Raw genomic sequence first — 25,033 nt, 5'->3', positions numbered from 1 at the left:
GGATCCTTGGTAATGGGGTCAGAACCTCTCAGGCCAAGTCACCACCTTAAATTCTGGTGCTTGTCATTAATGGCAAAAGTTGTAGTTATCCCCTGACTCTTGGGCTGGAGTGTGTGTGACATGCATACTGCTTTTACTCCACAACAAAAAAATAATCTCAGGTATCTACTGAGAATACCAGGAAACAAGCTGAAGGCCCAACTGGCATGAATATAGTCTTTCCCCTCCAAGGCAGGGCTAACGTATTGGGGTAGTACTGCTGTTTCCTGTGCTATCTTGTACATATGCTGAGGATTCTGATAGAGGACCTCAGTTTTCCAGCTTCAGCACAGAGTTCCCTGGGAGATAACTACATTAAGAGGGAACCACTGTCCCAGGAAGAAGCAGGGCCTCTGGCAGAGATGTAGCCTCTCATCTTAAGTGTGAAATTGGAGGTTGGATATTGATTTTGAGCAAAAATGTGATAATTCTGGATATTTCTGAGACAAAGGTTTTACGATCTGGCTTGGTTTTATCCCATAATACCTCGCTGCTCTTCACCTCTTTGTTGTTCTTTTCAAGGGTCTCTTTCTGTAGATTACTGTTGATTTCTGACGCTTTAAGTATGTTTAGATCCCCCGACAACTCTACCTTGTGAGACTGTGCCTGCACCATAGTCTAGTTGTATAATACTTGGGAGCTTTAAAGATTAGTAATTTTATTCATGAGCTCAGATGAACACCAAACTTTTTGTAAGATCCATTGCAAGTTCAGAGTGAACAGATCCCATATCTGGCATTCTGCAAGAGTGGGAATAAGAGCACAGTCCTGTGTTTTGACCATTAGATTAAATGGGGACCCATTAACATAGCAAGGGCAAAAACTACTTAACTCTGACCAGTTGGATAAGTTGGAAAAAAGTTATGGATTTCCTTTAATAGAAATCAAAAGACAAAGTCAGCATTTATTACTAAGTTTAAAGAAGCTCTAGCAGAGAAAGATCTTCCTAACAGCATGTTTGTTCCTTGCATACTGGCACCTACAAGGTAGCCAACAAACGTTAAAGGTGGTGTATTGGTGAAAGTGCCAGAAGGAATGTTCCTCAAACATGCTTCTAATACATACTAATTGATAGAGCAATTTCAGGTTAGGTAAGAGCATGTCCCCTACTGTACACTTAGATTACCTCATTCTCTTCTATTGTGTTTTATAGTAATTGACAGCTAATCAGTATTTCTTTGATATTTACTGTATCAATGTGATTAGTGTCCTTTCAAATATGTTGGTATCAAAACAATCAGTTTTCTCAAATTTCAGACCAGAATATCCTTCTCACCTAATCAAAACAAGTTTACATGTGCCAAATCATTACTAGCAATATTCAGCTAATAAAAAGCAAATGCCCTTTTTCTCTGGCAAGGCAGAGAATTCTGTTCCCGTTCTGATGTGCCTGCTAACAAAGTTCCCAAGCACTTAAGCGTCTCAGCAGCTTAATTAATTCCTTTGTATTCACACCAACATCCTTCATGTGGCCCATGTTCTTGATGAGCTCTCCACTGTCCGTTTTCAACCTGAAGATCCAAGATAGAACATAAACAGGAACCCTTTTTGTGATTTCAGGAGCAGCGGCATTTGCCAAGGATGAAAATGTGATAGAAGTGATGCAGATTGCAGGTAACTCCTCTTGTGCTTTCACACGGGCTGAGGGCCCTGTCAGTCATCTTACATTCCCTCTGCCCAATTTCTGACTGGGATAGAGATGAAGCCTGTTATGCAAATTAAAAAAGACCTGGCCCAACCCTGCCTGTTGTAGCCAGCACTGAAGACAAACCACATGAATCTTTGGGCTCAGGGACCCACTTCCCTGCCTGTGTGGCACCATTTGCCCGTTTTGGCAACTGCCATGTTGTGTGGCAAGCTCTCAGGCTGGGATTGAGCTCACAGCAGGTCTCAAGGAGAAAAGAGGCTTGGAGTTGCCACGGTCCATGCCTTAGACAAGCTGGGCCACTGTCACCTGCAGATAGGTCAGGAGAGCTTTGGACTGCTCCAGCTTTAGCCCTCTGAGGCCACTGGCTGCAGCAGCACTGCAGCAAGTCAGCTTTATAGCAAGGTAGCAGCCTGGAGCTGTCACCCGAGTTCTGCTCTGGCCAGATTCAATGATTCCTTTATCCTGACTAAACCAGAGGTAATGTGGCCGCAGGGAGACTCCAGCACACTTGCACCCTCTGTAATAATGTATTGTTCACCTGCTTTTCTGTGTCTTAATGCAGCGTGATACAAATCAACACAAAACACGAGTAACCAGTGTGCCTAATTATGCCACAAAACTGAACTGAAGGCACAAGAGTAAACCTACTGCACTCAGGATATGTTGCCAAGTAACTGTTACGTACATTAAGTTTTGTTTTTAAAAGTTATTCCTAAAAAAAAATGTTCCCCAGGACAGAGCTATGATTACGTTAAATATGTACTCTGGTAAAAGGCATCACATAGTATGGAAGCATAGTGGGCTCTGGTTTCAGAGTCTGGATGTGTTGACAGAAAGACTTGGTTTAAGCTGTACGCTTCAGTTTCCTCAATACGAGCCTTTTAGAAGGAGTTGACCCTGCACAGCACAGCACTGTGTTGCAGACACACCCACAAGTTCTGTTAATTTTTACACATTCCAAGCCAAAAAAAAAAAGTTACTTCCCCTGAGAAGATAACTCCCTGTGGCCTTTCTGCCACAGATAACCACATCTAACTGACTTGCTGCTGCCAGATAACAAGTTCTCCAACAGTTCACAGGCATCCTTCCCCTCTCATTTTCATCTGCCTCAAAAGCCCTTTCATTTATTCCTCACAGCTGAAGAAATGCCAGGCATTAAAACTGGAAGGGATGAAAGCACCTGTCATTGTAACTCAGTTTTGCAAAAAAATCAGTAATGAAGTAACAAAGCTTTTCCCTTATAATTAGAGCTGGTGACTAGCTTAACAATTGTGCTGTCTTTTGGATACTTAGAATTGTGGAAAAGGGTGCAAGGCATAAGACAGACTGGCACATCACCACCAGTGTGTTCCTCTGGCCAAAATACCAAAGGGCACCAATTCTTCTGGCCATCCCCATGCCATGCATCAACCAGATGGTGAACTGCGCTGTATGTAATGCTGAAAAGAGGGAGGAAAGGCTGAGGGAGGAAAGACTGAATGAAGGCAGTGCTGAAAAAAAGCTGTCTGACCCCAAAAGGCATCACAGCAGGTTGAGAAAAGCCTCTATTTTGTATTTTAGAGCCTCAGACGGCCAGCCTCGTAGAACTGCAGCAGATGAAGCTGTTTCTGAAGCTGCTGAAGAAACAGGAGAAGGAACTGAGGGAGTTGGAGCGGAAAGGAAGTAAACGGAGGGAGGAGCTGCTGCAGAAATATTCTGTACTCTTTTCAGACCCTGTCTGCTATGGATGCAAGAAAAGGATGATACACACTAGGAAGACACAGAAGAAGAGGTAAATACAGCACAGGGTCTCCAGCAGGGCCTCGCCTGTGGGTCACCTCCCCAGGGACTCCCCTTTTCTGAAGGAAGCATTGCGTGCTGCAGGCATCCACATCTCCCTGGGTTTATGGAGTGTCGGGTGTTCCCACTGAGGGGTGGGTAGGAAGGTCAGAATTGTATCATTGGCATCTCTAGAAGCAGCACAGCTGCTGTATCTGTTCTGCAGGAGTTTGACAACAGGTGATGTTGGTACATGTGCAAATCCTGTAGAAATGGCTGAAAGCATCGATAGCCGAATTTTGGAACTGAGAGAGAGGCTGGAGATGGACCTCATCCACCTGGGAGAGGAACACCATGATGAGATTCGAAGAAAGAAAGAGCAGCATGCAACAGAGGTAAGGACTGCAAGTGTCAACAGAAAATGTAGCCTAGGAGAGCCCCTGCAAGGACAGCCAGAAAAACCAAGTTCTTCACTAAACTGTGAACTTGGAAATGTGGCCGCAGAGCAGAAAACACCCCTCAGAGCAATTGTCAGGTCCATGCAAGATAATTGAGAATGTAGACAGTGAAGCTTATTTGTTAGAAGCTATAGAAATCCAGCAGAAACATTTTTATAGGTCTGCAATATTGAGAAGCACTGCCCTGGAGCACAACAGGCTCCATCTGCTTAAACTCTTCTGATAGCTTGGCTTGGGGTTAACGTGGCATTTACTGGCTTCATACACTGCCAGGTGCCAGCTCTCTAGGAGCATGGGTACACGAGGCTGTACCATGCTTCTCAAGGCTCCCTGCTTGATGCTGTACTGTCAGAGCTAGGGTGACACACAGGTATGCTAAAGCCCTGCAGGTTCACCAGTGGCAACCATCAGAGCATTACAGACATGCTGTAGGGGCAATCACACTCACTGCTGTCATTCAACCAGGACAGATGATGTGTGGGAACAGAGGAGCCCCACCAATACATTCGGTGCTTGCCATTGCCACATCTGTGCTAATAAAATGAAAGCCTTGTGAGGGACAGTACTTGTAGGACCACCCCTTACCACTGATGGCAGGGCTGGATCTCATTCCTCTTGAAATCTGGAAAGCGTTTTGCTGTTTGACTTAGTAGAAGTCAAAGTAAGTGTGCATGTATGGTGTCACCAGTGAGCCCTTCAAGTGCATCAGTGCCTCCCACACCCTCAGACACCCCACCTTAAGCAAACACCAGCAAGAGACGCAGTAATGCCTGGAGACAAAGTGCAGTCCACGAGCTGGTGATGATAAATATGGCATACAGCATACACCATCTGTTCCAATGAAAGAGGGATGATTCCAGGATTTGGAGGCCTTTTCCTATCATTATTTTCCAAAGGAGTTTGCATCGTATGTCTTAAATCTTAGGTTTCCTGGTGCACTTTGGCTTGACAGGCACCTTGCAAGCTGTCTAGAAGACTGGCTGGTCTAGCCTATACCAACCCTGAGGGAATAAAAAACCTGCCTCTTGAGAACTAGCTTACCTGGAAATCATGCTTATCACCAGAGAGAGAAGCCAAAGGAATTAAAACATTCTTGTCTCACAACTGTCAAAGACTGTGTGATTTAGCAAGCATGGGTACGAAAAGGAAATAAAAAACTGAGTTCCCACTGCACAGCACGTAGCCCAGCAGTCAGGGTTTTTCCTCTCAGGCTGTCTCTCAGCAGACAGCAGTGCAGGCAGGTCTGACTGCACTGAGACTTATCTGCCAGGAGTTCCCACAAGATGGAAGGCCCATCCCCTTGCTGCTAGCCTCTGTTGTTTAGAAGGTAAGCTCTGCTCTCCACCTACCCACAAGTATAGTGAATCTGGTGCTGCCTCCTGCACCGAGGGATAGGAAGCTGTCTGTAAAGATAACCTGGAGGTGTGTGATATGGCTCACAGAGTAGCCTGTGGAGCCTTGGTGGAGCCAGTCCACTAGCACAGTGCAATCTGTGTGCACATCTGAACTTGCTGTTGTGGTGCACTGGTTTGCACAAAGCCTCAGGGATTAGCTGGCCCCTGGAATTCAGTGCGGGGAGGGATAAAGCTGAATCTGATGGTAATTAGATACAGATGGTGTGCTGTGTCTCATCTTGGTTTGTTTGATTTTGATCTTGTTTTCATCCCTTGAACAGCAAGTTACCAAGATAATAGAGCTAGCCAGAGAGAAGCAGACAGCTGAGCTGAAGGCACTGAAGGAGTCATCAGAAAGGTAAACTTAGTATTTGAATAACAAAGTAATAATGCATAGCTCTTATCTGGGGTAGCATTTTCTGCTAGATCTCAAAGCACTGTACTACAGACAGTGAGTGAATACAGGGGAAGAGAAGCATTTCTTTTACTTTGGTGAGAAACTGAGGCACAGCGATGTGACATGGGGTCTCACACAGCTACACAGTGGCAGTGGTGGGAAGACAGCTCTTGTCTTGTGATCTCCAGAACAGCATTCCTACCACGAGGCACCAAAGAGGGTACTAGTGTTCAAGCTGCAGTAAGGAGCCTTGACTGACTAATTCAGAAATACAGGAAATAAGACTGCTGGCCACTGGATGTTATCTCTATCTGCTGTAGTCAGTCCATCACATATAATCCCTTCCAGGGACTCATCAGCTCAGTCTTCTAAGTGAATTGAGCATCTTGGCTCCAGTACTTAAACAAACTGGCAGAATCAATTCACCGATTTCTAGCCAGGCATTTATCCATTTGTTCTTGCAATAACATTGTCCTGAAGCTAAAATCCTCACTCATTCCTCCTTCCCATTAAATCCTCTCTCAGCCTTTAGTTGCTAATTCAGTCAAAACTTCCTCTTTTCATGTCCTTCATCGAGACAGATCCTCTGTTTCTCTCAGCTATTCAGCATATTCAGACAAGACTAAGAAAAACAGATCGAGTAGCTAAATAATGGTTTGTTAACAATACAATGTCATTTAGTACAGTCACATCTACAGCTGGCTATGAGAAGTTCCAGAAAGATTTAAAGATCTTAAGCAACAGACAATAAAGTGGCATTTAAATTCAGTATGAATAAATACAAAATAATGTGAATGGAAAAAAACTAACCATAGCTCAGCTGTGAGCTATTGTCACTCAGGAAAGAGATCTTCAACTGCTGTGGGTACTTCTCTCAAACAGCTCATCATTCACAGCTCTGCAGTGGCCAAAGTGGCAAATAGAATTTTTGGAACTGTATGGAAAGAGGAAGATTCAAAGTCAGCATTATGCCACTAGATCTATCTCCATAATGCAGTCACCTTTTCAGTATGCCATCTTGAAAAAAAGCTTTGAAAGAGCAAGAAGGCGGTGGCAAGGATAGTCAGCAGTGAGGATTAATTTCTGCACAAAAAGAAATTAAATAGGACTCAGCTTGGAGAACAGATGATTGAGGGGGATGTGACAGAAGTGTGTAAAATCATGAATGGTATGGAGAAGAAGAATAGGGAAGTGATTACTCACTGTTTCTCATAAGACAAGAAATGTGGAGCACCCAGTGAAGTTCTCAGGGAGTACTTCTGTCACACAGCATATAAATTAATTTTTTTTCCTCTCAGGGCAAGGAGCTATGAAGTCCAAAAGTAGAGCTAAACTCCAAGGTATGAGAGACATTCATGGGAGATAAATGCATAGAAGCTGGAGGATAGACAGGAGACTGGGAAGATGGAAGAAGGAAAAATTACCCTATACTTGTTCTTTTTCTTACACTTCTCTTAAGCATACGTTCCTTCCACTGCTGGAGGCAGGGCACCACAATCTGATGGCCATTTTTACATCCCCCTTAGCAGCTGTCCTGTTGTAATCATTTTGTACATGGGTGGCCAAGATGAGGTACTGGTGGTGTGTCAGCAGCCTCTTATGCCCTGATGATGCACCTTCCTCCGTCTGTCTTGTCACATTCTCTGGCCTGCAGTTAGCATTTCTGGTGGCCACACATGCCTCAGTCAGGGGCACAGATCCTAGGTTTTCTGGATTTTGTTCTTTTCATCCTTCCTACTAGTTGATCAAATGCCTTTTAAGTGTTTAGGGTTTCTGCTTTGCAAGTCACATGCCATAGTTTATGTGCCTTTCTGCTTGCTTAAGGTCTTCTTTTTAGCTCTGCTATACAAACATGTAGGTTGTTTTTTTTTTTCCTTTTTTTTAATTTAGCAGTTCAAGTACTTTCAGCAAGTTTCCTGCTGCTCCAGAGGACCCCAGTGTAGGTATACAATACAACCTCATTATATAACGTGTTTTCTCTTGTCCCTTTGTTATGACTTCCTTTAAAAAAAAAAGAAAAAGTTACAGGACTTAAAATATTCTTAAGACTTAGGGCTTTCTGCTGCACAATCACTCAAACTTTGCTTTTCTGGCCAGTAGAGCACGCCAGAGAGCAAATGTGGAGGGCTGCTTCACTCTGGGGTTTGTAACCAGTCCTGTCTCTCATACCACTCTCTTCTCTCTGCAGCAACATTAAAGACATTAAGAAGAAGCTGGAGGCAAAGAGAGTGGACCGAATCCAAACCATGATGAGGAATACAAGTGACAAGGCTGCTCAGGAGAGGTACTGGGCTAGATGTTACTGGGCTTTGTCTATGCAGAACACTAGCTGTCCTGCTCCAGGCAGGGAACAGTGCTACACCACAGTCTCTGTCGCCAACAGGGAAACTTTTTAAAGCAGCCAAACAGGTAGTGGCAGAGCTGTAGGGGTCAGGGAAGGTGTGCTGGCTTCCCCTCACTCCTGGCTTAGCGCTTTTTCTCCATTGCATTCCAGTACACAGGCATATACATAGCGAAGCCAAACATCTGCTCCCTAGCTGTAGCGATAATGTAATTTCTGCAGCCACTGCTGACAGTGGATTCTGGAACTTTCTCCATAGGCTTAATTTTTTTGTGTAAGGCAGTCCACAAGATTGGTTTCACTTAATGGACTTCTGAATAGCCTGAGAGGAGCAGTGCCTTAGAAACACCTCCTGCCCTGCCGCAGGGAGTAGGAGCTCATATGGAAATGCAGGGGGAGGTCATTACAGATGGAGAAATTGTACCTTGAAGACAAGCCTCCTATGCACCCATCTCTTTGGCTCTCTTATGTGACATGTAAGCTTCTTGCTGATGTGATGATGCACCTGCCAGTCACTTTAACTGAAGCCTAAGAGCACTTCCAAATACCTCCTGGCTACCCCCATGCGTTGGTGGATATTTGTCTCCCCTTAGAATCAAAGGCAGGTCTTCCCCAGCCTCTCTAGAATCTGTTTGTAATCAGTTTCAGCAACCATCTCAGTTAAGAGGTTGTGTTTAGGCATATAATGGCTGCAGCCTTCTTTCCCATTTGCTGTTATAAAAATAATACTCTGCTACCAAGCCTGTGTAGTCAAGTACTGCATGATATGAATCAGTTGTAACAGCTTCATGTGTTCAAGGGTACAGAAGAGGGTACACTACACCTCCTTTGCTTCCGGCTCATAGCAAGGTCCTTTTGCTGTCTGTTAAGCTGAAAAAAACAGAATTTTAATCCAATTATTTGGCTTATGTCTCAGGCAAATTTGAATGGTGTTTTATTTGCCTTTCCTAAAATTACAGCAAGCTCTGAATGTGGGAGGACACTATGAGAATACAACACACCTGTCTTTCTGTGTGGGAACTAGCAGTCCTGTCTTACTGTATGGCACTTTATCAGTATTGATAAACAGGTTTTATATAAAGGTAACAGATGGATTATAGGGTTTTATACATTTCCTTTCTTTAAAGGTTGAAGAAAGAAATTAATAACTCTCACATTCAGGAAGTGGTGCAAACAATCAAACTGGTAAGTTCTTCTGTAGCAGTCTGGCACAGCATCTCTGTTTCCTGCAAAGTGGGGGTGTCTCATGTACATCATCAGCATGGCTCACAGTGCGAGTTCTCCGAGGCATTTAAATCCTATTAAATTGCTACTACATCGAGGACTCTGAGTGTGTAATTCAGACAGCCAAAGTGCAGCTGAAGACAGCCACTACCCTTACTAAAATACTGCAGGTCCATAAGGATCTAATGAGTCCTCCCACCTGGTCAGAGATGCAGTGCAAACAGAGCTGTCTAGGATATTTTTACATTTCCAATTCAGGGATTTTTTTGAAGCACAACTAATTAGCAGCGTAACCCCACATCTATTTAATAATGTGCAAAATTTTGCAGAAGGGGAGGAGACCCTAGGGATCTCATCTTTGCCCTTCAGAGACCCATCCCCTTATAGAGCAGACCGTCTGTGTGCAGGTGCCACACATGTGCACGCTTTTGCAAGTACTACACAGATAACTCAGAGCCAGCAGAAATTGTTCAGAGTTGGGAATGAGGGGGATACTGTGGCATGTGCTCTATAACCCTGTATCTTGCTGGTATGCTAAAGCATTTGTTGATGAAAGCTTAAATACAAGTGTTTTTTTAATTTGTTCTTTTTAAAGGTGACACAAAAGACAGCCAGGTATCAGCAGAAACTGGAAGAGAAGCAGGCAGACAATCTGAGAACAATCAAGGAGAAAGAAAGTCAGGTAAAGGCAAACATGAAGCTCAGGGTCAGTGCTGTTACTTAGTACAGTAAATCCAAAACACTGCAGGGGATCAGTCTTCCTTGCACATTCTTTAATTAATGCTACACTCATCCTACACACACACACTTCAGACACCCACTCCTCAGTATGCTGAGAAAATGAATGACTGACTTAGATCTGTGTAGGCTCCTGTAGAACCACCTTCTAAGTCAGAGGTGCTGCACTCCCTGTGCCAGAACTAGCATTCATCTAACCATACAGAAACACCCTAAATTTTAAAGTGTGATGGAAATGCATCTTTAGAAGAGATGAGCCTCATCCCTGAGCTCCTCAAACTCTCAAAACACATTCATGTTCTTTCAAGGTTCACATGCAGTGAACACACAGTCTTAATTCATCAAACTGTGGTGCAAATTAGAATAACATGCATCAGCAATCCTCCCTGCTTTCATCTTCAGGGAAGCCAAAGATTGCCTGGGGGAGGGAGACAAGTCATTCAATATAGGGTTGAGACCAAAATCGTGAAGTACTAACATCTCATCATATTGGTCTCTTTTAGAGAAGGTTTTTGTACCATTCTCAGCCTGACGTCTGCTTAGCTTCAGTGTTTGGAGAATGATTTGAGGTCTCTGTTTGCAGCTCCAGCAGGAGGCACTGGCAGAGTATGAGGAGAAATTGAAAACTCTGAATATGGAGGTGCAGGAGATGGTGAAGAACTACGCGAAACCAGGCTTTCATGGAGAGCCAGAGACGCAGAAGGAAGCAGTTCAGAGCGTTCCTGAGGGAGGACAAGGGTCTACAGAACAACTGAAAGACAAGATCCCAGTGGCAGAGGTGTCAAGGCTCACAATAGCTGTGCCTGAGCCCCCAGGAGCTGAAACAGATGTCGAGATTGAAGAAAGCATATTCTGAGAGATGCTTGCCTTACTGTTCCACTTCAAGAAGGTTTATGGAGATATATAGTGAAGTTAAAGACTACCTTGACAGACTACTCTCCCTTTCCACTCTGGGGAACTCCTGAAATCCTTCAGGAATTTACTACTTCATTATGCTAGATACTGGAAGTAGTCTGAAGATATCACCCTCCAGAGAGCGCTTTGCGCTCTTTGTCTTCCACAGCCTTAGCACTAAGGTATTTAAGCAGCATGAAAGGGCCTGTGCCTGAAGACAAGCTGGTTGTTGGCATTCACAGCAGCATCTACATTAATATTTTAGTCTGGATTTAGACTTCAGTTTTGAGAGTAAGTTCCCTCATCATTCGTCACACACATCTCTTCACATCAGTGTGGTCTCAGAGCCAGATCCCTTTGAACAAAATTTAACTGAGAGACACTCTCCAGTAGCCCACCTAATGTGCTCCTACCAGCTGAGAGCTAGCCCAGAATAAAGCCGCCTGAAATACCTGTAAGTGTGGGTGCAGGTGCTCAGCAAAAACTGTTGTCTTCTAAAGCACCATTCCTTCTGGCAACACTACCTGCTAATGTAGACACAGCCTCTGGTTATAGGAGGAAAGGTCAGTTTGATAGAACCTCATACCATTTTTGTCAGCATACCACTTTCTTGCACAACTAGTGTTGGCTTTTTAATTGGGCTCCCTGCCCCAGTCAGACAAGGACAGTTTTCAGTACATTGGTACCCATACAACATAAACGAGCATTTCCTTCTGTGGAAATGTGCATTACCAGCATTGTAGCTTTTCTTCTTTCTTTCCTTCTTTCTAACCTCCCCTTATTCCCAGGGGCTGATTCTCACTCCTGATTCTAACTTCAACTCTCACAGGCCTTCAGCCAAGTTCTTAGATCTGGATCCATATCTCCTGAAGACCCTGCCAGGCTTGAGCAGGCTCCTTGGGCAATTATAAGGCAGACTATGAGGAGTCAAAGAGCCTCATCATGTGTTCCAGCTACCACAAAAAGTGGAGTTCTTGTCTACAACAATCTGACATTTTTAGAGCTTCACTGAAACTTTTTCTCATGAAGCTAAATTAGTTCCATATAATGGGCTTAGGGTAACAACAGTTAACAAAATTTCTAAACTGTTTGAAAATAATTTTGTTGCTCAAATAAAGAGCCAGCCAGTTATATTGCCCATAAGATTCCCTTATGCAGAAAGCTGAGTACAGCTCATAAGAAAACACATTGAATTATCCATTCAGGTAGCAGAAAGCAGTTCTCTGGAGCTTCTTTTACGTGCTGCCATCCCAGTTAATGACAACAGAGGGCTCAGCAGTGAGCTGTAGAATCTGTTCCTTGCTGCTGGAAAAACCAAACTCCTCAAAGATCCATGTTCTTTAGGACCCTGAGGGGAAGACTACACACTACTCCTGCTGTTTGTTTGCTTTCCCTTTGCAGGAGTGCTGCACACATCTTCCCTCAAAGCTTTAGTCACTTCCCATTTCATGAAATATGTGCACCTGTAACTAACAGCAGTTCCCCACTTTGGTGACATAACAGGTACATCTCATTCCACAGCCTAACTGAAGGAACATGGCCCAGCCATATGACTTCAAAGGGTAAATGGTCCTCAGCCTCTTTTAGTCCTAGCACATACTTGCTGCTGTCTGTCTTCACTAACACATAACACAAAAACCCAGCAGAACACACCTGGAGGTCTAGATTCCCATTACCTTGGTCCTGTCTTGCAACAGAAAAAGGGTAGGTTCTTCCTGGCCATCTTTATGCTTCCACTTTCTAGGACAGCAAAGCCTTATTTTTGTGAATGCAGAACTTACACCAGTGCCACCTCGCGTACTTTCTCTCACCTGTTGTATGACCTTGTGCACTGAACAGCTTTGACACAGCAAGTTCTCACTCATCCAGCAGGAAGGAAGTGGAAACATATGGTCCAACTCTTTTCCTAGCACCATTTAAGACAGACTTTGCTTATGGATCCTAAAAAAGCAGGAAATAGCAATAATTCAGTACAGATCAGCTACATCCTGACCTTCCTCATATCGGGCCCTGAAATAATGTTAGCCCAAGAATTGGAGTTTGGCCTGCCAAAGTATACATGCACCAGGTCACAGGGACCCTGTGAAATTAGGCACTTGTGGTCACCAGATGTCATGAGTGGAGGGGGGGGATGTCCTGACACCCCCCACTCCCTCCCCCAAAAAAAGGGAGTCAACCATCTCCAGTCATACATCTGTAAATAGCAAGACAATTTAAAATTAAGAGGTGGAAGAAGATACACTTAGGGGTACAAAAGGAAATGGGAACTGCGACTATTTTACTACAAATGCTTATCCTAAAGATGAGATACTGTAGGTCAAATCTTCCAAATTGTTCAAGGAAACAACAAAAAACAACAAAAACCCTAAACACTGCTGAAAAGAAATGGGGGGGGATAGGACCCCCAAACCTCAACCTGCAATTGAGCAGATCTATGACTACTGCATGTCTTAGCACCAGCTGCCTAGAGAACCTTGCGCTGATGAAACCCTCAATGTATTTATTTGGCCACTCAAGCCCCCTTATATTGCTACCTTATAGAGCTGCAGAGGGTAGAGTGTCTTCAAACGCAGCCACAGAAGAGAAATGGGTGAGACTATGGTCTAAAAAAGGAACTTCCTCCAGCCTCTTGTTATTAAAATCTTTGCCCTTAATTTGAGACAATACTAGAAGAGATGTGTTCCTGACTGGAGCAACAGTCTCTCTCCTCTCCCCAAAATTTTAGGTGCCACGCTGCAGTGTAATCTCGTAAAGTCCCCACTCACCCTTCAACTTGTTCTTCAGGTTTCTGTCTTTTCTGGAAAAGTGAGCTCAGTCACAACAAACCTACGGCATGCAGTGGTTATTACACAAGAACAGTTACACCTAGACACTGCATTCATAAACGCATTATGAAGTGCTGCTATTAAAAAAAAACCAAACACACCACACAAAACCCAAAAACCAGCTCAAGTAGGTATGAGGGACAAGATGTTCCAAGCCTGGTCTGACACCCAAGAAGAGACCACACCTCCCCTGCGGTGTTAACATAATACTGGAATTATGTATTGTAAATTTCTGACTTTTATTTATTTTCAAAAAAAAATAAAACATTGCATTTCTTAAAAAATTAGATCACCTTTTTTTTAATTGCAGTTAGTGCATATGGGAACAAGTTCCAAATGTCGCCTGATGTACGCACATGTTTGTTAATAGAGACATCAAGTGCCCAGAGTTTTCTGCCATCTGTGCTTGCAGTTCTCAAATTCAACTTCTTCAGTTACTAAATATGCAGTGAGGTGGGGTTTTTTTAAATGCAATATCCTTCTCACACACATTCTCCTCTGCACTAATTCATTCCATTCCTTGTTGTACTTAATAACCAAATCTACCAAAGCAAATTACTCACAGTCCAAATACTGCTCCTGCTCCCCCTTACAGACAACCCTGCTTCACTCTAATACAGTGGCAGCGTCCTCCTCCTCCTCCCCCAAGCACAGGTCAGAAGAGCACTTCAACCGGAGTCAAAACTATTCTGGTGAGTTCACGCTCCTCGGCTTAGTCCTAGTTCAGACCAGCAAAGCCACTGCCACGAGACAGAAAGGTCCTTCACAGACACGCTAGGACAGCAGCACAAAGCCTTACACTTGGAGCTGGTTCTCTCCCACCCCGCAGCAACACTCAGCCCTCACAGCACAACCCTGCGGCCGCTCGCCAGCGCTGACTGCTGGCAGAAGCATCTCCCAGTACAGACCAGGCTCAGCGCAGAACACTTAGCGCTGTGGGCAGCAACAGGTTCACAAAACTCTGGCCGAGCAATGCCAGGGTACCACAGCATGGGCTCTGTTCCCTTCCGAGCTCGTCCTGATGCCTGGTTGGGCTCCTTCATTGGTACAGTGGAGCTCTGGGGTGGGTACATGTTACTAATGGCCACTTCCCTCTCCTGAGAGCAGTTGCCTTCGCTGTTCCAGGACTGAAACTGTATTTCAGGAAGCAGTAAAATATTACTCTAGTTAGTTAGATCAATTTTGTTGTTTTATAGAACAGTCTCCATCCCTGAAGTCTCAACTCACATGGTGAAGTTTGAGGGCCTTCAAAAAAAAGATGACAAACAAACATCACAGCAAGGTAGAACTGCAGCCAAGGAAGCAGTTTAATATTTTGACTTAAACCAGCTGGCAGTGTTGGCAGTTCCAAATTGGAGCCCGTGATCATGAGCCCACTGCTTTCTATACTGGGACTGGCAATGGTGATCAAGGATGGTGTCAGAAACGGGATTAGCACAAGGGGAGGGGCTGCTTTCCTGGCAAGAACACAGAGCAGAGCCACAGCAATTATAACAGTGAGGAAAGGCTGCAAATGGAGAAACACACCAAAAAACCCACCCAGAAAGACACTGGCCCTGAGCAGGGCTCCCCAGTCACTGCTAAGCACCAGTTATTTCCAGACATTAGTAATAGTCAATCTGCATTTCTCAGCCATGCAGCGGTGCCTGCGGTTACGCCCCTGGATGCGGCTGCACATGGATGCAACCGGGAAAACAAGGAACTGAGCTTAAGTACATGCAAACTTCCCATCAGCATAAATATAAACCCGCAATGCTCACTGTTTTACAGCCTGAGACCGCTGATAACAAAAGCTGTTCAGAGCTGTTTCTAACTGTGTTTCTAGGGGCACAACAGCCACCACCTGCTCTGTATGTCATTACGTGGCATATGTTGCTCAACACAGATTGAATTGTTTGGTGTTTATCCCACCCTTCTGCTGCACACACAGCATCTAGCGCAGCAGAAACACAGCTCTCATGCTGGCTAAACGGGTTTGTTGCCAGGTTCAGCCACCCAGTCCATGCTGGCCACCCAAAACCCCTCCAGAGAAGTTTTTCAGAGGTTATTTTAAGGGAAATTCATCCCATCTCTCTCTGGAGGGAACCCAGACACCCAGCTCAGACCAAAAGGTGGGCACGGGGTGCCCCCCTCTCCACGCACATTGCCAAGGCACCAGGGGTTGCTTTTTTCCTTCAAACCCTTACAGTGAATGAACCCAACAGAATAAACCCATGTTACAGCGACAGACATGTAAAGCCCGGGTAGAACAGCAGGGCCTGAGTCAGCAGAAGTTTTCACTCCTCTCTCCCCTGACACCATCACCTAAAGAAGAACATGTTTGACAGGGACAGCCCTAATGGCAGTTGCAGTGAAAAGGGGGAAGGATGCACTCTCTTCCTCCACACAGCACACAACAGGACAAATACTCTAAGCCAGGTCGGGCAGGTTCAGTCTCACTTCAGCGGCTGCTCCCCACCTACAGCACCGGCGCAAGCTGCAGCCCATGCAACAAGGGATACCAGTGCTACAGCCTCCTTCCCTCCAGCCTGCGCCAACTCACCCAGCGCTACCTGTCAGAATTCCCCAACTGCTTCATTTTCCTGCCTAGAGACCTCTCATTACTGCATTATGCCAGTTCTTCAGCTACAACATTCAGTGAGAGCCCTCATACCGCCTGTGAGCATTTTGAGGACAATATGGCAGGCTGAACCCAGCGCTCTCCTCTTCTAATCTTTTTAGCTATTTTTGCCATCATCTCCAAGCAGAACATCAGTGCTCTGACAGCCTTTGAACAACATAAATTGGTTGGCCAAAACAAGGGCTGCAACAATGCCAGAGTAAAATGCTCTTCATGAGGCTTTTTTAAAGGTGTGGACATTTCAAAAAACAATTATAGCTCAACTATACTATGACACAGATGTAAGAAAACTTAACTTCAGCAGTTTGGATTCATGTTATTAATATCCTCTGATGTTTGAAGCCTGAGAAAGAAAACACACCATGATGACCCGTACACTTACACCACATCACAGTTTCTATTGTGCAACCCTTCTGTTATTAAACAAAGCACTGGCACAGCTTTATCAGGTGATTTATGCAGAATTTCATAAAAAACAGTGGTACGTTTTATGCAGATTACGTCTTAGTGCTAAAAAAATACCTTCTAATAGTACTTTTTAGAGTGTCTATGGGAGAATCACTAACTGTAAGCAAAGCCACATCTCAGATAAAGTACAGACCACATTCTGCATCAACACCTTTTCCCCGCACTGAAGTGAAGCAGTCTTCATGCCTCAGAGGCCAGGCGTGCCAATGCTCCTCTAGACAGAACACTGTCTCTAAACAAAATGTGATGAAATTTCTGGAAGATGAGAAACAGACAAAAGTAAATAAAGGCACTAAAACAAATGTTACTGTAGAGGTTTCACACAACACACAGTGAATTCTGACCATCCCTCCAGCAGCACAACGGCTCATAGAGTCACACCAGCATTTGGTTACTTACGTACTCCAGAGGAGAAATGCTACCTTCTGATTTTCCAGCACTATTTCTTCCCACAGAATTCAGACATCTTTGGAGATTTCCTCATGTGGCTGTGCAGCCCTGCCTGTGTTATTGCTTACCGTAGGGTACTTGCTGACCACAGGGTGATATGGTAGTTGGATCAGACAGGTCTCTCTAATAAGGCTGTTACATACAGAAACCAAATTCAATGGTAATTAAGACAACAATAGTGCCTGGTCAGACACTGAACAGCAGCAGATTTAGGCACAATCTTAGATTCTTTCCACATTTTCATCTTTTATGTGGCATATTCTAAATCTCCTTCTCTACCACTAAATTCTCTTGCATAAAATACTTACTTTCATGAGCCCAAACTTTGTGCTATATTCTTAAAAAAAGAAGTAATCGGGATCTCTAAGCAAAGGAGGACTCCAACCGCAACAAGGGATACAAACACAAGATATTGTACCTGAAGGATCAGCACGGGGACTCTCTAAAACGAGAGCATTACTAACAAAAGACACAGCAGTCAAACTCATCTCTTGGCCAACACCTTTGCAGGCAGCTTCCCTAATGAGAATTCAGCACTGACATTTAGGAAAAAAAGAAAAAACCTAAAAGACTAACATGGCACACACTTTCAAATGAGAAGCCAACACGAGGGAAGGCTTCCCCTTGCTGTCTCTTCACTATCCAGTGCAGACTGGTGGTAGTGGGAAAGTTAGGGCAAGCACAGCTCTCCTCAGCAGGCTGGCTTGCTATTAGCGCCTTTGTTATCGTTATGCCCTTCACATTTTCAGAGCACTTTACAGACACAAGTAAAAGCCTGAAGGTCATTGCTAAAGCAAATCAGTTTGCTGTGGTGAATAGATGCAGATCCCTATGAATATGATGCTGTCAACCAAACACCGAGAAGCGAATAGCCAGAAAATGCATGTAGCTGGTTGCTTTAGCTTTATTTCTATCATCATTCCCTAGGCAGTCAGGGACCTAGAAGCCTTTGATGTCCCCTCACAGGTCCAAACAAATGTCTGGCCATCCTGTCCTCCTTTGTAAGCAACAGTAACTCATTTCCTTCCAGTCTGCACAACTATGATGCCCCAATTTTTAACTGAAGAACAGATAGTGTGTACAGCCAGTTCTCTCTGCTCCCTTTCCTGCAATTACAGGAAAATTTGCCTTCAAATATTTAGTGGCCACTCTGCATACCGCAAGCTGCTCTACGTATTCCTACAAACTATATCCAGTTGAGAGCTACAGTTCAGGCTCAATTTGTACTGAATGATCCAAAATTATCTTCTACCTCCGTAATAAAGATATGGTGCTGACATGACCATTGCTACTACAGAAGAAATTGCTGCACAGTAGCTATTGTATTTTAGAGACACTCTCCCTGCCCCATGTGTATCTCCACATGGCCAAGATTCACTACTTATTATTATCCCCATTTATAGACTAGGACCTAGGGCACAGCAAAATGCTTCCTCCAGGCTGCAGGGGGAAAAGTAGGATTCTTCTCACCAGACTGAACAATCTTAAAAGCCAGGAGCCTCATTTGATCTAGGGTCCTTCTGTAATCACTGGTTTAAAGATAGGGGCCTCTAGAGAAAGATTTGTCCCACTCTGAAATAAATGGGATAATAAGCTGCTGCATTCAATAGCACAGAGCCCTGTTTGAGGAGGACAGGCACCATTATATATAGACAAGTGCAATTGGGAGATGACGACAGTCACAGACTCCCCATTTGATTCAGCAAATTGTTCATATAAATTCAACCTGCCATCTTCAAAGGCCTACTACATGCTGATTGCCAGGGCTGTGGCAGCATGGAAAAGACTCGATACTAGCAAGGCTGACAGGAAGGAAGAATAAAAGGGAACGATTCAGGTGAAACATGACACAAAACAACAGAAAACCCAGAGACATAAGTGTAATCTTGTTGAAGGCATATACGAAAAGATATTCAGAGAAAACATCATCTCAAAGCATAATTACCCACTGAGTAGGCTATGAGCTCTTCACAGAAGAGGCTACATTTTGTTATATACTAAGATATCACTTAGCATACAAGAAATATCACTCCTGAATACTACTGCAATGCAAATTACAAACCTGCTCTGCTTATCATAATTCTCCTGACTGGCTGCCTGGTTCTTGGGGAAGGAGTTGTTGGCCCTGGAGACAGAGCTTCGATCTTTTAACTAATCTAGGTTTATCTTAGGATTTATATTTGATTCCACACTCATCTAAGTAATGGAGCAATTAACTGGTGATATGCCATGCACGAACTGTAAAGAGAGAAACACAAGAATCAGATACTTAATTCTGTATTGGACAGGAAGATAGATACTTTCTGCATTCTTCACAAATATGGTAATGAGTTTTTAAAATTTTATAAGATTCTTGAATGCAATCTTTCAAGGGCCTTCCCTCACTGTGTTTAGTCAGACTTGGGCCAAAGTATAAAATGGTGTTAAATGTTAAACTTGTCATCCCTGTCTCCAAGAAATGTTTCAGGATCCAGGCTTCTGCTATAGTCTCCTCTTGTTTTAAAAGCCACATAGCCACAGAATAGATAAGTTAGACCAGACTTCAAGGTTCACACTTCTCTTACATCTCTGAACTATAGACATATTTTAAAGCATCTCAGCACCACAACAGGCTTATGAATAAATCAAGATCTACTTTAATTTAAAACACAAGTGCAAAGGATTCACAACTACAGACGAGCAGGATCGTTTGTTTCAAATTATAAATCTTTTCAAAGCCCTGCTCTTTTGCATAAAAAAAAGCAGTATATCTGGAATACAGAAACATTTTACATCAAAAATTTTCCAGTGCAGCTAAGGAGGAGCTAAATGAATTCATTTCAACCAACTTCATCAGCCCCAAACTTAGACATCCAGTCTAGGCAAACCACATACGATCCCTCTACTGGCCACAGGCCGAGTGGTATCGAGAGAGAGCGATTTCATCCTTCAGCAGGTATCTGAGATAATGGAGATGAACCACCTTCCGGAGGTGTTCCTCTCACCTTGGTCTACAGAGCCAACCTATATGCTTCGCAGACTGGGTGCCCACCATTTGATGGCTGGCATCAGTGCAGATGAATTCCGTCACAAATTACTTCAAGTAATCAACTGTGGCTTCAATTTTGAAGCAGGATCTGTAACTGGAGTAAATAGCAGAGGATAGAGATTATTAACATCTTCTGAAGAAAATGCAATTATGAGGTTAGTTTCTGAGCCAGTAGGACTGTCCCAAGAATAACTTAAATTCCAATAAATTTCTATCTGGAGTTTCAAAATAGGATCCCAGTTCCACATGTAAGATTATATTCTTGAGACCTCACAACAATACACACCATTACTGTACAATGTTACATCCTGACCTAGAGTCCAAATACCTTGACTATCTCACTGATCAGAGAGTGTATCATACAAAATGTCTAAATCTATTTTTAAATAACTGAAAGAGCTGTTTAGACAACCAGTAACCTTCCAAATGTCTTGGCAAAGGGATGGTGGGGAAGGGCATACCAATAACAAAACATACAGCAAAAGTTTCTCTTCTCCCCATGTTCTGCAGTAGCAAGCAGGGGAGACAGAGGCCTAACAAACCGCCTCACACGAGCACAAAAACCTCTCCAGGGATATACAGGACAGCTGAAACTTTTTCATTCAGTCTCCTAGAGCACCCCCAAAGTGCTACCCAACAACTGTCTCAGGGCAGCATTTCTCAGGCTCTCTTGAGAGAAAGGACTTGCAAAGTCAGGCGCCTGGAAACCAAACATAGGAACACAAGCTTTCAGAGAGCCATTCCAACCAGCACTGGAGGTGTAGTATATTGTGACTTTTCAACCACAAGATCCTGGTGGCAAGAACACCTGTCTTCACAGTGTCTGTTTTGAGGCCTGTATCCAAGGGTTTCCCCCAAAAAAAGTTTAAGATCATGAAATGGATTCAAGATTGACCACTAAACCATACATATTCCTCAGCAAAAGAGAAGCATGTTGATGCAAGAGAGCCATTTAGAAACAAATATATACATATCACATCTGCTCCCTAGGAAAATATGTACAGTTTTCTAGGTCCACACTTAACCAAAGGAAATTAAAATCATCTGTGAAAAAGTCTCAGAGGAAAAAATTGCCAAGTCTTTGTGCATTGTTTGAGAGTTTAAAGGGGTCTGTGCCCCAAAATGTACATTTGAGTCAGCTCAAGACTCCAGTGTACAACTAAGGAAACAAAGATCACATTTCTGATTGGGAATTGTTCCAGTTCAGTAGTCAGCAGCCAAGGTTTGCAGGAACTTGCAGACATTCAGATATGCAACTTCAGACTCCACTTTAAAATGCTATTCTTCAGATAAAGTGATCCACAAGCCATCAAACACCTGCTTTATTCTTGAGACATACTTGGTCTTATTTGGATCTAGTATGTATGTATGTATTGATTGTCTTCAGCAAAAGAGAAGCCACAAAAGGCTGAGAATGCAAGGACAGTATTCACATTCATCCTCTAAAATGATCGCTGACAAGTTCCAAGCACCATTCACAGGATGAGACTGCCTGGTCTCTTGATTTCTTTTTTTTTTTTTTTTTTTTTTTTTTTAAATAAACTTTACTTTTTCCTAGCATTTCCCCTTATGTAAAGTCAGCAGGTAGAGGTACGCTTTCTGTATTGTTGGATAAGGGGGACCAGGCACTCTGGAAGTCCTGTCTGGAGCAAAAAAGGGTGATCCAGAAGTTCTTGTGCCGTTGCTCTTTCTAGCGGATCCCGTGTCAACATCCTTTCCAAGAAGTCTCTCAGAACTGGGGAGGTCTGTGAAAAAGCAACCAACCAAGTCAACCCCATAAAGGAACCAGGCAACAGTTCACGCGACAATAGGTTGCCGCGGTAGGGTTGGTTATAAAGGATCCTGCACATTTCAGCTTTGTAACCCTGCTTTTGCACAGAAATGTAACATGAGATAGCATGCTTTTTATGCTACAGTAATAACTTTCTGTCACCTGTAGGCACAACATTTGCACAGGTTGTTTTCTTTTTAATGGGGCACAGCAAATTAAGACAAGACTGCCTGCCATGTCCTTCCATCTAAGTTAATTTTGTTTCCCATTTTGTTATTTAATCTTTTCTGCATTTCAGCTCAAAAATTCAACAGAATTCCTGTTACCCGAGGCACATCACTTGGGTGTGAAGGGTTGATCGATTCATTTTTTTTACTGGCCACAGATTGTGGGAAAAGTAGTTAAATACGATTCCCAAATAGGCTTTGAGAGTCTGCAAACCTGATGCTGCTGGTACAAGAAGATGAAGAAACTGCAGAACAGTATACTGAAAAGCTAAATGACCTCAGCAGGTTTGTCCTTTGAAAGATGTGTAAAAGCCTGTTGAGTAGCCAGACCCAAGAACCACTTCAAGGCACTGCACATCTCTTGCTGGTGGTAATCCTCTGCATCATTAAAACTGAATAAAAAATGAACTTGGCATATATTTATTTATTTTAATGCCGCTAATTACATCCATTTTAGATTGGGGGCATTTTCTGAGCTCTGGTTAACTTAGAAGTAGATCATGAAATACTGTTCACACTGAACTAGTGCTTATTTCATGAGTGCTTTGAACGACTTCACTGTCACTGCTAGAGGGAGAAGGCACAACACAGCTAAGTACGAGTGTCAGAATCCAGCCTTTGTCACTCTGTCAATAAATCTACCTGCGCTTTAGAAAAGCAGCAGAGATTCTCTGTTTAACCTGTTGCACCCAGCACTACAGTCATTGACCACAGCAAGGCATTACCTGTAATCAGAATGGAGGGCTGCATCCACAGCTGGTGCTGAGTTCCACTCAGACAGCAGGGAAACAGGGGAGGATGGCCACCAGTCTGGCAATCCAGAGGTCTGCTGGAAGCCTGTTTGCTTCCCAGGACAAAGTGGAGCAGAGCAAGACTGTAAACGGCTCTGGCTTTCACAGCCCATGGTAGGGTCATCTCACCAAGCAAGGTGTGCAATCCAGACCAGAAGTGGCTTTACACCACCTAAGGAGTGCAAGCACTGGGTCCAGAATGTGACCTTGAAATTCTAAATAGTGTTGCAAAGGCAAAGAGCAGCTGTTCATGTTTGAGTGTATGCTGTTAGTTCAGCAGTCTACTCTGTTAAATAATTCAGTTTTAGCAGCTGCAGCTATTCTGATTAATTGGAAAGGCCAGATAGCTCAGAATGCTGCAGAAGCTATTTGATCTCAGAGGCTTGGACTGAAATGAAAGGAGGACTGCTCTAAGTGGTGACTAAAAGGTAATCACTATTTCTTATGTCACTGCTACTTTTTCATAAGAAACCATGAAGCTGAGTTAATCTTCAATGCAGCTGCAGTGTCTCCATGAGCTACTGTCTGTATTGAGCTCTCCTGCTCCGACCATAATGCAGTCTTTGCAGTCCTGAAAGCCGTGAAGCCAGAAACCCTCAAGAGCAAGGATCCTCCTGTTTACTTCCCTAGAAGATGAGCTACACTATTGACATCAGCATGATATTAACTGTTGGGTCTACCTGAAGCAGCTTTGATTTGCATTATCAGGTTTATGTGCAAGTGACCTTACATTATTAGGGCTATTTCCCAAGCCAGCCACTAGCTGTCAGCAGCAGCTTGCATCCACTGAGGCACCAGGGCCAAAGAAGTTCCCCAAGAAACATGTCCTAGCAAGCTCACTTTCACAGCCAGCTTTACTGGGAACGGCTGATACGGATGTTTCCCCATGATAATCATCAGGTTTACAAGTGTTTGCCAGTGTGCTCACCCTGTGAAAGTTTTTCAGTTTGGGAGGAGGGCTGTCACGGAGTCTCTTCATTGCCTGGACTGGAGAATCACTAAAATAGGGGGGTTCTCCATCCACCATCTCTATCACCATGATCCCCAGAGACCAGATATCCACCTGTGGGAACCAATGTCACATCAATACACACAGTTCAGAGCAACAGGTCCTTGCTTTGTTGCTTTCACAAAGACAGCAACACCCCACCCATGACAAATGGTACTGAGAGAATAAAACATTAACCCGCTTGATGCTATTGGACTCCTTACCGTAGTTTAACTAAGACAGCTTTCCACCTAAGACTGAGCCACACTGGTGTTGCAACATGTAAAGGTCTGCAAGTAACTGCTTGTGCTACACCTGGTTGGTTGGTAAACAACACTAATCAGTCTGCTGCCACCTGCCCATAATTTCAGAGCTCACATCTGTGCCTTCCCTCCTCTCCTCCCCTCCCTTTATGGCATTGATTGATTTACTGATCCATATCAGGTGACAGGCTGCTCCTTGCTAACATCTGTCCACACTACAGCAGATACAAGTCTATACCAAGCTTCAGGTATAAGAATAGAGTAAGTTTACACCTTGTTCCCGGAAGCAGAACAACCTGTTTTTCTACTGTTTTAGGAAATATTGATATCATCACAATCAAATCTGTAGTCATAGTTGTATTTAAACAGACTCTAGAGGCTCTTCCTAGAAAAGCCAACAGTTAGTTTCCTGTGACACTTCAGAATATTATTTGCTACCACTTCTGATATTAGGGCAGTGGTCCCTTACCTCGGTAGTGTATGGTATCCTTGAAATAACTTCTGGAGCCATCCAGTAGGGAGTACCTACTAGGGACTTTCTTTTAGGTACATCTTTACTGATTTGAGCACAGAAGCCAAAATCTGAGAGTTTGACCTGTACAAAGAGAAAAGCAACCAACCTTAAAAATAATTTTTAAACAACATGGGGGGAAACACCAAAGACAAAGAAGACAAAGGGAGTAAGAGGACACGGTACAAACAAAATATTGT

General features: G+C 43.7%; 2 protein-coding genes across 10 annotated transcripts in view; one reads left to right on the top strand and one right to left on the bottom strand.

The window, feature by feature from the left end:
• Positions 1–13,040, top strand: part of PLCB2 (phospholipase C beta 2) — a 60,883-nt gene extending 47,843 nt beyond the window's left edge. For 4 of the 6 annotated variants that reach the window (XM_030039162.2, XM_030039161.2, XM_030039160.2 and 1 more), the window contains 8 exons: positions 1,600–1,653; positions 3,248–3,458; positions 3,672–3,840; positions 5,579–5,655; positions 7,883–7,978; positions 9,163–9,220; positions 9,855–9,941; positions 10,581–13,040. In XM_030039162.2, coding sequence (XP_029895022.1) covers positions 1,600–1,653; positions 3,248–3,458; positions 3,672–3,840; positions 5,579–5,655; positions 7,883–7,978; positions 9,163–9,220; positions 9,855–9,941; positions 10,581–10,853 — 1,025 coding nt within the window. In that variant the 3' untranslated portion in view covers positions 10,854–13,040. Of the gene's footprint in view, positions 1–1,599; positions 1,654–3,247; positions 3,459–3,671; positions 3,841–5,578; positions 5,656–7,882; positions 7,979–9,162; positions 9,221–9,854; positions 9,942–10,580 lie in introns of those variants that run through there. The other 2 variants (XR_003926922.2, XR_003926923.2) reach the window with 2 other exon arrangements.
• A 6,827-nt stretch (positions 13,041–19,867) lies between these two features.
• Positions 19,868–25,033, bottom strand: part of LOC115352095 (serine/threonine-protein kinase PAK 6) — a 40,658-nt gene continuing 35,492 nt past the window's right edge. For all 4 annotated transcript variants that reach the window (XM_030039770.2, XM_030039771.2, XM_030039773.1 and 1 more), the window contains 3 exons: positions 24,792–24,917; positions 24,000–24,134; positions 19,868–22,027 (listed from right to left, as the gene is read on the bottom strand). In XM_030039770.2, coding sequence (XP_029895630.1) covers positions 21,860–22,027; positions 24,000–24,134; positions 24,792–24,917 — 429 coding nt within the window. In that variant the 3' untranslated portion in view covers positions 19,868–21,859. The remainder of the gene's footprint in view (positions 22,028–23,999; positions 24,135–24,791; positions 24,918–25,033) is intronic.

The sequence above is a fragment of the Aquila chrysaetos genome, chromosome 16 (genome assembly GCF_900496995.4).
Source record: "Aquila chrysaetos chrysaetos chromosome 16, bAquChr1.4, whole genome shotgun sequence".
Taxonomy (NCBI): Eukaryota; Metazoa; Chordata; class Aves; order Accipitriformes; family Accipitridae; genus Aquila; species Aquila chrysaetos.
Note: the sequence above shows the minus strand (reverse complement) of the source record. Positions and strands in the feature narration are given on the sequence as shown.